Below are 13957 nucleotides of genomic sequence, written 5' to 3' on the forward strand. Positions count from 1 at the left end.
TGAAAAAGAATAGCAATGAGCGGGGGTAACTTTACCATATATTAAAAGATATAGTTTCTATAATCAAGATAGTGTGGTACTAATACATGAACAGACAAAGCAACTGAGCAAAACAGAAAACATAGAAATAGACTCAAGCATATATGGAAATTCATTATTTGATGAAGACATCATCTCAAATCAGTGTAAAAAACAGAGGTGGACTTTTAAATAAATAGTGTTGGGAATAGATAAATGGAAAAAGTTAGAATTGGATCAGTTCATCACACAGAAAATTATGGTACATTCCAAGGAATTAGAGATATAAATGTTAAAACAAATAAAAACAAGAAACCATTCAAGTTATAGAAGGAAACAACCTGAATTCCTCCATAATTTGTGATTCAAAATCCATAGTCAGAAAGGGAAAAATTGATAATTTGATAACACATAAATAAAATTTTTTCTTAGTAAAATGCACTCTAAGCAGAGTAGGATGACACATGAAAGACTGGGAAAATATTTGCAATTCATATCACAGAGAATAGCTAAAATTTTTCATGTTTAAAGAAGAAAATAGGAAAGAGGCCAAGAATATTATAGAGTAATGAGGTATCAACATATAGTTCACAGAAAAAGAAATGCAAATATGTTCACTTTTGTTTAAAATAAGATAAATACAAAAAGTATACTGAGATAGTTTTGCACCTATCAAATCAGCAAAAATCTAAAAGCTTTGGAACATATTTTGTTGATGAGTCTGTGCAGAAACTTATAAATGGTACTCATATAAATCACGGGGAGGACTTCAAAATAGCTCAACCCATTGAAGGAGAATTTGATAATATTTAACAAAATAAAATGCTCATGCACTCTTTGACCAGGAATTCTACACCTAGGAATTTATTCCAAAAAATACTGGCAAAAATGTGAAAAGACCTATGCCCAAAGCTATACACTAAAGCAATATTTGTCATAACAAATAACATAGGACAACCAAATGACCATAAGTAGCTAAGTGACTATACTATAACAGAATACTACGCAACTGAAAAAGGAGTGAAAATGTCTCTTAGTACTATGGCATAATTCCCTGAATATAACACTAAGTGAAAAAGCAAGGTTGAGATAAATGAGTGTTAAGATGCTACTATTTACAAAATAAATATAGAGCTAGCTATCTAGATGATAGATAGATATGCTTATATTTAAAAAATAATAGTTAAAAAGGCAATATAAAGCTAACCCTTTTGTTTAAAATTATGGTCTGTATAGAAGACAGGGAATAGAACAGGATAGAGGGAACTGAGGGAGATACAAGCTAGACTTCTTTAAATCTCTACATTGTAGATTTGACTTTAGAATTCTAAGAACATTTTCTATAATTAGAAGGCAAATTTTAAAATGTCTTCAAAACTGAAATAAAATTAATAAGTGAACGTAATTATAGATCTAGTTGGCATCATAGTTATAAAGAAGGGGTCTTTTTCAAGTGTGGTGACTGAAACACAGTAATCTGGTCATGCATCCCTACTGGGATATACCCTAAGGAAAAAAAGATATGCAAAAAAAAAGTCTTAAAGTTTTTTCAGAGCATATTGTTAATGATAATATTGGCATTTTTATTTTGAGACTCTATTTGTGATAAAGCAAATGAATTATTCTGTTGGTGTTTTTGAACCTCAGGATTTTTGTTTTGGATGAAAGGAGACGGTGGTTGTCAGGAGAATGCACCTCATATAGTGAGCGTAATTAACTGAGGGCCCCATCAGATGCTTTTGAAACTTATTGTGCATTTGCTCCCAGGCCACACCTCTCATAGCCTGCTTTGCCCCAATGACTGAATGTGGCAGGGATATTAAGGGTGGATCCATTTCTGGGAGCCATAACTCTTTATTGGCTGGCTTTGGTTCAAGGGCATAGATAGAGCTTTGCTGAACCCTTCCTTAGCAGAGTTTAGGTCTCTCTCGCTCTCCTTATTCTAATGTTGTCCCATCTTTTCTAAACTCTCTTTATCACTAAGGGTCAGACTTGCATCCCAGTATTATAACTTATATTAAAGAGCTAACACAGAGGTTCATACAGGGGACATCAGCCAGCAAGCCTTCTTTAGGTACTTTTCTCCTCAAGGTCCCGCATGGATGCCCCTCTTTTTCCATACAGCACCCCTTCATCTGTATACTCTTCTGCTCTGAGCATCCACATGTGCACTATTTCTGATGCATGATGGCCCCTGCTGCCTCATACAGTTGTTGAGAAATGCAGTGTGGGCTTCTGCTTGGACTGCTTTTCTCTGGTGAAGAGTTGCCCCCTGGAATTTCATTGTATCAAATTCTCATCCTCCATATATAGAATCTTTCAAAAATTATTAACAAGAGACACACACAGAGACTAGGTATAAATAGCATAAAGATGTTGAGCCTCAAGAGCTTCAGCTTTCTAAAGCCTCATGTGTATGACCACCCTCAGTGTCCTGTGGAGCAATAAGGCTGATTCCCACAGATAGAGGGGAGTTTGGAGGCAAACTTACAAACAAGGGGTTACTTTCCTTGCTTTCTATTTTCTCATTGGCTTTCACTATATAAATATAACCAGAAGATGAGGAAATATATTTCAAACCAGATAAAAGAGTTAGCTGCCTCCCAGAGGAGAGTAAAAACAAAGTTATATATTAATGTGTTTACAGAATAAAAAGCAAACACATTCAGAAACTAAGAACATTTATTTCCTCTCTAAGCAACCTTTTTTTACCCCCTCGAGGTGTGAGAACATCTTAACCTACCATATTTAAGAATTAACTAAAGAAACTTACCAAATGTACCCCAAAATGAGGAGCTCATTGACACTTTCTCACACAGAAACCAAACCATTTTATCCCCTCAAGGAAAAGCACAAATTTTCATCCAGGGGGAGGATGACGGGTGTAAGATACCACAGATTTTTCAGGACTCCTACTTGGGTTTTTCTCAAAATAGAAAATGAAAAGAAACAGCTGTCCCCATGTGCATGTTAGCACTTCTTGTCTTTCGTTTGTGTGCTTCTGACAGTTGAAGTTTTTTCCCAGAGATGCTGATAGCTTTACTGTACATTTGATAATTTAAAAACTATTTCACATAGAGAAGGGTGGGGCATCTTCTTAACGGAAATTTAATTCTCATTCCTTCTCACCAATAAATGAATCTCATTTCTCAAGTAGCCTCCTTTTCTGAAAGTTATTAGAATATAAACTGATGACCTCCTGGAAATTCTGTGGAAATCACAGTGTATAGTGTAAAAGTTCCTAAACCATAAATCTCTTCAAATGTAATCCTGACTGACTTGACTCCTAAGGAACATTGTTTCAATTACATTTTAAGAAAAGAAAGAAAGAAAAGCCACCAAGAATAGCTTACATGAAAAGGCAGGACACTCAGAAGCCACACATTGGATTTAGCTCCACTATTTTTTTCCTCTTGGAGCCTCAAAAAATTATCCCCCTGGTATTAAAGGTGTATTTATGCTTAAAGGAAAGGACTTGAAATTGTTCACTGGTTGCTTTTTTCCTTCCACACAATTTTTGGTATTCATTCAAGTATTCAGAGGACATACAAATCAGACATAAAATTATGTACATAAAAAACAGAAAAGTAATCAGGGAAATGCAAATTAAAGGCATGATGAGATACTAGTACACATACACTGAGTCTCTTAATATTAAAATGTCCTAAAATACAACATTTTGGGAATGATGTGGAGCAAAAAGAACTCTCATGTTCTGGTAGTAGGAGTGTAAATTGGTTCAACCATTTTGGAAAGAAGTTGGCATTGTATTTTGTAAAGTTAAAGTTACAAGTATCCTACCACACAGCTATTCCATTGCTAGCTACATATCTTAGAGAAATTCATGCTCCGACACATGTACAGGAAATTCTAGCAGCATGTTTATAATAGACCCAAATGAGAAACAACTTTGAGGTCTATGTTAATAAAAAGGATAAATAGTTGTATGTTCATATAAAAGAATTCAGTGAAAATGAGGTACAGCCCCATGCATCAGCATGTATGCAAAAATGTACATCAAAAATATTAATGAAAGAAACAGTATATTAAAAATGCATACTTCATGATCCCATTTGTAGAAAGTTCAGAAACAGGCAAATTAACAGGCATATTGTTTGGGGGTACATACTTAAGTGATAAAAAGGAATCATGATCATGAAAGTTGAAGACAGATAAGGAAAAAGCAAGGGAATGGATTTCATAAGAGTGAGAAACTGGTTACCTGTGGTGATGGTGGTGGTGGGAGATGGAGTTGTGGGCAGGAGGGAGTAAGTGGGGGTCCTGGAGTGTCATCATTGTTCTATTTCTTGACTAAGTGATGAGTTACAGGGGTTGGCTTTGTAATAATTGGCTATCTAAGTTTTATGCTTTTTTAATATACGTTAGTTATATTTCACACATATAAAGGTTAAAATAATCCTATAATGAGTGTATTATTTTCTTCTAAATTCACATTCAAGATAAGCAACAGGAAGTTTTTCTCTGTACTATTTGAGGCAAATTCCTATGGTCTGTCATTTGGGGTTTTGTTTTTTTTTTTTTTTTCCTGTGGTTATCTGGATTGAAATTGTTTGCACCTTGCTAAAGATAGCTGGAGAGGAACAAATAGCTGACTGCAGTAACTTAATCTAGCATATCTCAACAGGTAAAAACTTGCTAAGTTACCCCACATGATAAAAGAAAATTTGAAATAGTTTCAAGTTGTACCAAAGAAGTGATAAGGCAAGCAAGACAGAATGTGGCAAGAAAGAAGAAAATGGGAAATGAGTTCTGAAGGGAGAAAGAACATGCTATGAATAGAATTGTGTGCTCCCTCCCCCACTCCCACCTTACCAAATTAGGATGTTGAAACCCTAGCCCCCACTTGGGATGGCACTTGGAGACTGGCTTTTGGGAGGTAATTAGGTTTAGATGAGATTATGATGGTGGGGCCTTCGTGATTGGCTTAGTGCTCATATAAGAAGAGATACCAGAGAGCTTGCTCGCGTTCTCTCTCTGCCATGTGAGGACACAGAAGGCAGCCATCCTCAAGCTAAAGAGAGCTCTCCCCAGAAACAGAACGTGAGGGGACCCTGACCTCAGACTTCCAGTGGTATTTGGAACTGTGATAAATATGTTTCTGTTGCTGAAGCCACCCCATCTATGGGCATAACAAAATACTATGTATTTTACTATGGCAGCCTGTGCTGACTAATACAGAGCAAATACACAATGATAAATTAAGAAAAGGAATGTAAAGATTGACCAATTTAAAGATATTTATAAAACACTTTATTTGGGGAGAAGTAAGATTTTTTTCCCTCCTTACTTATGTAAAGGACAAAGCAAAAGGTATCATGTTCTCCTGGAAAAAAATGTGCAAGACCAACCCTCTCTGACAAAGCAACAGATGCCCTATGTTAAAGGACTTAAAAAACATATCTCCATATTTCGTACTCAAACTCTCAGGTGAATTATCTAAAAATTCACACATTGTTTTAACTAAAATTATATATTTTTTATCAAGTTTGCAAACAATTTTTTCCATTTTGGCCTCTAAAAAATCTAAATTATATTTGAGACCATACAAATACACATACATACAAGTAGTTTTGTCAGTAAATTTATCATGGGAAATAAAGCTGTTTATGAAAACTGCTTTTTCATAAATAAGTGTGCTTGTTTCTTAAGATAATATAGAGTTTTTATAATAATTTTTTTACTTGTTTACTATGTTTTACTTTATCTTTTACTTTACTCTCCATTTAATTTTTCCAAACTGAGTTACTAAACATCCGTCTAAAGAAGCTGAGGCACAGAGAGGTTGAATTACATATTCAAACAAGTGCTAATGAGTTGAATATAAATTGTAGAAATATGAAATATGAATGTGGAATACATAAGCAACATAATTAAAGCGTAAAACCAGTAGCCTAATTTTTGAGGATTAAGAATATGTTTAGAGTCATTCATGTAGAATTATATAAATACGTTTAGCTAGTGATTAAGCAAGGTTGGTAAAAATTAACTCATCCCAAGGCTTTGACCCCGTTTTGAAAGTGTGGTGAAGTGAAAACAACGAAGATGGAGTGTTTACCTTTACGAAACTCATAACCCTCAGATTTTGTAACAGAACTACTTCATTCTTGAGGAAGTAACTCCTTTTGTAATATTTATTTAAGCGAGGTTTCTCAGGTCACTGACTGTTAAATAAATCTAGTTAAGTAAGAGTAATGCATGTTAAAGATTTAAGAATTCCTTACCACACACTCAGTATTACCTTTCTCTTCCAACATTTCTCCTTGCTTAGAAGTTTCAGGTTCTCAGATGTAGCATGTTATAATAATTGATTATTTATATAACATTTTTTACTCTGCTGCAAATAGCTTACGGGTTATAGACCATATCCTCTCTGTTCCCAATTTATATAACAAAAATCCTTTTATCCTCCTCATAGAGGTAATAGGAAATGATGTAAGTCTGTGTATCTAAGACTTGAATAATACCAAAGAGGAACAATATGCTCTTAATGTATTGTCAGTATGACAGTCACATTTCTTAAGCTGATTATAAATTAATGGCATTTGGTGATTGATGATAGAGTATGATCATTTTAAATTACAAGTTTTACAGCTGCTAGGGGGCTTAGAGATTATTTAGCCCATCGTGAAACCCAGGTTCATCAAAATATGATGACTTGGACTAATCAGTTGGTAAATGAATAAGAATGAAAGACTGATGTCCCATCTTATATTTCAGTTTAATTTCCATTATCTCATGCTTCCATTTAAAATACTTAATATTTTGAATATTTAAAAAACAATTAATTTTAATTAGATAAGTAATACAGTGTCCTGGGATATCCTCAGAATATTACAGATAAGGTTAAAGTCCAGTTTGATCACCAAGCCAATCCCACAACAACATCTTTGTCAGAAGGGTGAGCAATTTCATATGGTGAGTGTATCTGTTTAGATTAAGTTTAGTTAAAAATAATAGAAAAACCCAAAATGACAGTGGCTGAAACCAAATATAAGCTCTTTTTTAGTCTCACATTCCAGATGTCCAGATGGTGTCAGTCAAGTCTGGGTTGGTCCTCCAAGGTGTCAGGGACCCTGCTTCTTCCTTTTGTTTCTGCCTAACAGTGGCCTCCCACTTAAGTCAAGATGACAGCTGGAGCACCAGTCCTTATATTGCATTCCAATCACGGTACAGGCAAAATGGCACCCAACCCCTTTAAGTACACTTCCTAGAAATTGTATATAATTTTCACTTGGATCCCATTGTGCAAAAATTAGTTGTATGAGCATAAATAGCTGAAAAAAAGGCTAGGAAATGTAGTCTTTGTTCCAGAAAGCTACATGCCCAGGTGAAAACTGGGGCTTTATTTTTTTGGAGCAAGGGAAAACAGTGGCTGCCAAAGTAAGTTTCCAGGGACAGCAAAAATTCGACTGCAATTATTTCCTTTTCCTGCCCTGCCCAGATACCTGCTAAAAACCTCAGCTGTTTGCAAGAGAGCTAGGCCTGGCAGAATATTAGGAGTTCCTTCCCTGCTAGTGAATGGTACCTAGAAATCTATTCTTCTAGCTTTTCATGTCTGATAAATCTGGGAATCATTTTGATCTTCCTTGGCACTCTCATAAACATCTATTCCCAGGAACAATAACAACAATGCAGTAAAATAGTAAGTTGCAAAATATAATAAAATGAACAACTCACCAGATGGTACTATATATGCTTTTATGGGTACACAAGTATATACGTAAACAATAGAAAATAACCTTGAGGGATGCATGCAAAAATGATAATGGTGGTTACCTTTGGTGTTTTGGGGCTGGGGTTGGTGATCAAATTGAATTTTAACTTATCTGTAATGTTCTTAAGATTTACAACAAAATAAAGTGTGTTTGGGGAGGTGGGAGGAGTGGGGAGTAGACTTACTATATGGAAACCTTCAGGAGCTCTGCAGTATCTTAACTAGATAACCACCGTATCAATTATAGGTTTTGGTTGTGAGCAATAGAAACCAATTCTAATGAACTAGATAAAAAAGGAGATTTGTTGAAGGAGCACTGTTTATAGTAGACTCGAAGAAAAAGTTCAATGATGAGGCTATATAGTAAGAATTAAGGACAATCACTACAACTACAGCTGCTTTGCATCCTGTGTCTCTCTGTTTATGATGTACATTCTCACAAGGTTATGTGATATTGGTTAGGGTTGAGGCATATCATTCACTGGGGTTTGGGAGGTAAGAGTTGAGAGTGAGTGGGTACCTTAAATGACTACCCCACAAAGCATAGAATGTGGGAGGGACCATTTTTCCAAATAAAAATTAGGGTTCTGTTATCAAAAAGTTGGAAGGGGGAAGGGATGTCAGGGAGGCAAAACCAACAGGTGTCTATAGCTATCACTGAAGACCACATACCAAAGTCTTATTTCATTCCTTCAACAATAATTTTTAGATGCTCTGTGGGTCTGTGGGAAAATATTCTGCTTTGGAGCTAAGATTAGTGATCTTAATTTCAAAAAGTGTCTTTATTTGGTTAAATTGCAATGAAGCACAATTATTTAACACATTTCACATACCTTTAAATTTTACTCAGAAATTGCTTTCTTTATTGCTCTTGTTTCCTGAGCTATCTACTCTCAGCCTTTGTTTGGTTATGCTATAGAAAGCACGAGGTACATGGGATACTGTTTATAGGTATTTGCTACTCTTCCCAGGGTAGGATTATACTTTTCCATCCCATTGATTTCAGGCATGGCAGTTGCTTTGGCCAATCAAATGTGAATGGACCTGACATGGGTCTCTTACAAGCAGGTGCTCTAAGATGCAGTGTGTGACCATGTTCCCTCTGCAAAATAATCAAAGATGTTTCAGAGGCTGTTTTGTCAGCCTCCCAATTCATCCCCTCAAGGTGAAGAGCCACAATCAACTTGCTATTGATGCATAGCATTATTGAGAAATAATCCTTTGTAATTATGAACCACAGAGATGTATGCCACTTGTTACTATAGCATAACCTAACTAGTCCTGACTGATACACTTGTAAAACGAATTCTCTGTTCAAACTTCACAGAGAATTTCTAACTCGTTCTGATTTTAAATATAGACTGTAAGCAGGAAATTAGGTAGAAAATAACCAGTGATGAAAAGATTAACCTGTGAGCAATGGAGAGACAATACATGTTTTCTGGGCAAGCTTCTGACAAAATAAATTTGATACTTTGGAGATTTAATGTCAGAGCAGTGCATAGGTATATTATAATATGAAAGACTCACTTTTGAATAGAACAATAAATTGAGAAATTTCTCAAATATCTGATTCTCTCCATTGGTACCAATTAATAGTTTATGAATAATTAGAAATTTTGATTATTAGTTGATATTGATACTATAAGCCAAGGCACATAAAACTAGAAAAGGAAAAGCTGACAAGTTGTGATCAATTTAACGAGTTGCATTTATAGTTCAACAGAATAATCAGTAGGTTACATATTGTACATCCTATATGGATTTAAAGAAACCTGGTAGTAATTTCTCTTTAACTCTTCACAAAAAGAAATCACCAGGTCTACTTCCCTCTTAAATATTTACTAAATCTATCCCCTCTTATTCTTACCACCATTGCTTTAAGTCGGGTCTTCATCATCTCTTACTAAAGCCCCCTAATTAATCTTTCCAGTGTGTCTCTCCTTCAGGCTATGTTTATCACAACCCCTGGATACTATTACTAAAACATAAAATTGTCCATCTTATTTCCTTGCATTCGACCTTTGTGGTTCAGCGTCTCCTAGAAGACAAGCCTCAAGCTCCTTAATGTAGCAAAGAAGGCCTTCCTGGAAAGGCAGCATGGCCTAGTGGTTATGAGAATGAGTTTTAGAACCAGACTGCCTGGGTTTGAAATAGGTCTGCTCTGATTAGCTGAGTGGGCTTAACTAAATATTTGCAGCAGTATGTCTGTAAAAATGTTAGCTTTTATTAATATTATATGGTTTCTCCCTCACTTCCTGAGCTTGCTTTCTGACTCTTTTGTAGTTATGCAAGGGCGCCTGGCAGTTTTTCATCTCTATTCTTTAATTCCTTTGTAGTTACTCATAAATCTTTCCCTCTCCCACCACCTCCACCCCCAAACTGGCTAATGCTGTCTCATCTTTTAATGTTTAGTTCAATGATAGCTTTAAAACTTAAGTGACTTTTCCTTGAATAGGTAGAATATTTCTCTTATGACTCAATATCCATCCACATCTCTATTATTACGTTATCACATGGTATGATATTATAATCTTGCTGTATCTGTTCACCTCTGTGAGACCACAGGCAACTTAAAAGCAGGAATTATGTCTCATTCATCTTTGTCCTTAGTATAGTTCCTGGTACATAATAGACACGCAAAGAGAACTGTTTGTTGACCATATAGAAAATTGCCAAATAAAGATTATTATTTCGCAAATCACACTTGAACTCACTCTTTGTTTTGTGGTTCCGTTTTGCTTGATTGAGATCATTGTGATAAATTTTCTTTAAAATTTATTTCCAGAGAAAGTCATTTCACTCTTGAATTTTTAATGCTTTCTTTTATCTGACAAAGATAACCTAGTTTCCTGTCTTGCCTTGGTTATCTCCACTCATAGAACTAAAATAGTGCTCTGTTCCAGTAACCAAATTGGCTTAAGTGCCTAATATTTTAGTTTTCTTATATTAAATTAATAAATTGTACTTAAATTACAGGCAATTTAAAATTATTGTGGGTAGTGAGGGAAATAAATATATTGAATTTTCATGGCATGGTTAAAAGAATAAAATGGGCATGTAAATGGAATTAACTGTATCTGGCATGAGTACTGATATTATTTATAAACTTGATTCCAATTATTTGTAAATAAAGACTCTACATGAAATTAAATTGAAGAATCTAATAGATTATAATAGTGTATGGCTTATAATGATTGTGTATATAATGTGTATATATAGTTTTAGTGTTAAAAGAATTGTCACTTGGAATAAAGAAGCATTGTTTTTTGTACCCAGAGTATTTTCAACATATTTGTTTATCGACTATATTATAACTAAAGACCTGCTTTTTATAGGACATTAACAAGTGCTGGTAAAGACCTGCATGATAATTTTCTGAAGGCTCTGGCAGTGAGAGAAGAAGACAATCGCAGTGGAAAAGTGAGCGTGAGTACATTTCATTCAAAGGCTTAAAAATATATACCTTATGGTACAGTTAGTATATAATATATATTTAGTTAATAATATAACTTTTAATACTGTCTCTGAATGGTAATTCATGAGGGATGTAATATAGCTCTTTATTATTTATATATTATAGGAATATATGTAGAAAAAGTTTTATTCCAAATAACATATGTAGAAGTGGCCAAATGATGAAAAATACTAGTAGTAGTCTATGTATTTGTTGTGAAGAAAATGCCTGTATTTGGCAGACCAGTTGTCATCTCCAACTCTGTACTACTCCTGTGTTGAAACTTCCTGCTTATTTTCAGCCCAACCTCCTAGTACACTTCTCCAAATCATGTCATCTACTCATCCCCAAGGTCTTCCCCCTGCCTACCTGACTTCATGCTACCTCTGGAAGATAGAGTCTGCCCTATAGTGCTACCTTGGGAGATGTGATAGAAACCACATAATGGAGAGAAGTGATTTTGAATCATCCAAGGAGAACATGCTCTTGCTTTATTAAACTGTGTGCTAGATCAAATATTTACAATTGCTAATATTACTTGGAATATTTACTTTCATGCTTTGCTAATATAATAGTAGTGATAACAGTCTTTCGTAAGTCTTAAAGTGTTCCAAGTTAAGAATGAAAATAGACAAATATTCATGCTGAAACTATAAGTAACTTACAGAAAAATAATAAGTAGTATGATGAAAAATTTAGAGCAACAGAAAAATATGTTATAAAGATGTCTATTTCTACCAAAGTTTTCTAAATTAAAAAGTTGGCATTTTTCTCTTTATCATGTCCCTTGAAAATTTCACATGCAGTTAAAATCCTCAGTGTTCTTCAGAAAGAAAAAAAAGCATGCCTCTTTGGATAATTGTATAGAATGATCCTGGACTTGAAATCAGTGGAATTTTCTTGATGGAAGTGGGCTGAGATTTAAAAGAAGTGAGGTTGGAAATATGGGTGGAGACTAGACTTGGAGGACTTTGTAAATCACAACAGATAAGTTTGGAATTTATCTGACCATTAATAGAAAGAGCAGCTAGAAATGCAGGAAGAAAGACAGAAAAATTTGGTGACATAGGAATCCGTGGTAAGAACTTTCAAGAAGGAGCAAATGATCATCAGTGATCAAGCAGGATAAGGACTGAATAAGGATCTGTTGTGTTTGGAAACATGCACATTTAAAAAAATATTTGACAGGAACAAATTCCATTCATAGTAAGGATAGAAATCAGGTTTCTTAGGGTTGAAAAAAAATGTCCCATGGTTAAACAGTAGCACCAAGAAACACAAACAGCTTTAGACACCCTAGGCCCATGTTTTTTACTGCAATGGTGTACTTCCTCTCAAAAATGTCTTTTTAACCTTTCTATCCTGTAGGTATTTCCTTTAACAATGAATGATGGCATCAGCCACTCATTTACCCAGATTGGGATTATGTCAGTTATAATAAACTCTTTATTCTCTCTCACCCATGTTGAACGAGCCACTAAGTTCTTCTAAATATGTCAAATCACTTTTCACCATCTCAAATATCATTTATCTAGATTCAAACCCTCATCATATCTTAAACATGTTGCTATAACAGCCTCCTAAGTGATACACCTGTGTATTTTCCTGACCAACTCCCATCCATTTTCCAGTCACTCTACACGTATTTCTTGTGTACCTGCTCAAGCCTGGAACAAGTTGCTGGGACACTGGGGCACTGCAGAATCTATGAGCTTAAAGTGTTTACATTTTAGAGAGGGAGATAGAAAATAAGTAAGCAAAATAAAAATGGAACAATTAATTTCAGCTCTGGACAGGTGCTATGAAGAACATCGAATTAGAGTATGGAACAGACAGTGATTGGTTGCTTTAGCTACTGTATACAGGAAAATCACTTTAAGGAGGTGACATCTGTTGAGACTTGAATGGAATGAGGAAGATAGCCATGGAATCTGAAGGCTGAAACACCCCGAAGAGATAAATACTTGAGAGGGAGAGATATCCAAAGAAGTAGGAACATGTATTAAAATCTCCTGAGATAACAACAATCATGGCATATTCAAGAGATGGTAAGAAGACCAGAATGGCTGGAAGGCAGCTATTGAAGGGAATTATAAAGACAGATGAGATCAGAGAGGTCGGCAACCAGATTGTATAGGTTTTAAGGAATTTTGATTTTATTTTTTTTAATTTTTACATTTATTCTTTTATTATTGTGATAGAAAGTTGATGGACAGACAGTCTTAAGCAAAGAAGTGACCTGATCTGGTACATTTTAGAAAGACTGACCTCATTTGTTGCTTTGTGGGGTAGGAGAATGTGTGGGAGAAGTCTAGAGCAGAAGCAAGAAGTTAGGTTAGGGAGCTCTAATAATCAACCCGCAAGAGATGAACTCTCAAAACAGCGTGGTTGTAGTTGAGATGGAGGGAAGTTACTGAATTGTGTCTATGTTTTGGAGGCAAGGCAGACAGAACTCACTGATGGATTAGATGTGGAATATTGAAGAAAGAGGAAATTAGGACGACTTCTAGGTTTTTAGTTTGAACAGGTGGGGATGATGGTGGCAGTTACTGTGAAAGGGGAACTTATTTCAGGAGTCAATAATGAAATAGTTCTGTTTTGGCTGTATTAATTTTGTGTTGCCTATTAAATACCGAAATGGACAAATTGATTGGTTATTTACATATATTAGTTTGGAACTTGGAAGAAATCTTGGTTAGAATATAAATATGAAAGTTATTAACATCTAAATACTATGTAAAGTCACG

General features: G+C 35.0%; 1 protein-coding gene across 2 annotated transcripts in view; it reads left to right on the top strand.

Annotated features, from left to right (window-relative positions):
• Positions 1–13957, top strand: part of CFAP299 (cilia and flagella associated protein 299) — a 550226-nt gene that overhangs the window by 211568 nt on the left and 324701 nt on the right. Inside the window, exon 3 of one of the 2 annotated variants that reach the window (XM_057727886.1) lies at positions 11092–11176. In XM_057727886.1, coding sequence (XP_057583869.1) covers positions 11092–11176 — 85 coding nt within the window. Of the gene's footprint in view, positions 1–11091; positions 11183–13957 lie in introns of both variants that reach the window. The other variant, XM_057727885.1, reaches the window with a different exon arrangement.

This window comes from Hippopotamus amphibius, chromosome 3, assembly GCF_030028045.1.
Source record: "Hippopotamus amphibius kiboko isolate mHipAmp2 chromosome 3, mHipAmp2.hap2, whole genome shotgun sequence".
Lineage (NCBI taxonomy): Eukaryota > Metazoa > Chordata > Mammalia > Artiodactyla > Hippopotamidae > Hippopotamus > Hippopotamus amphibius.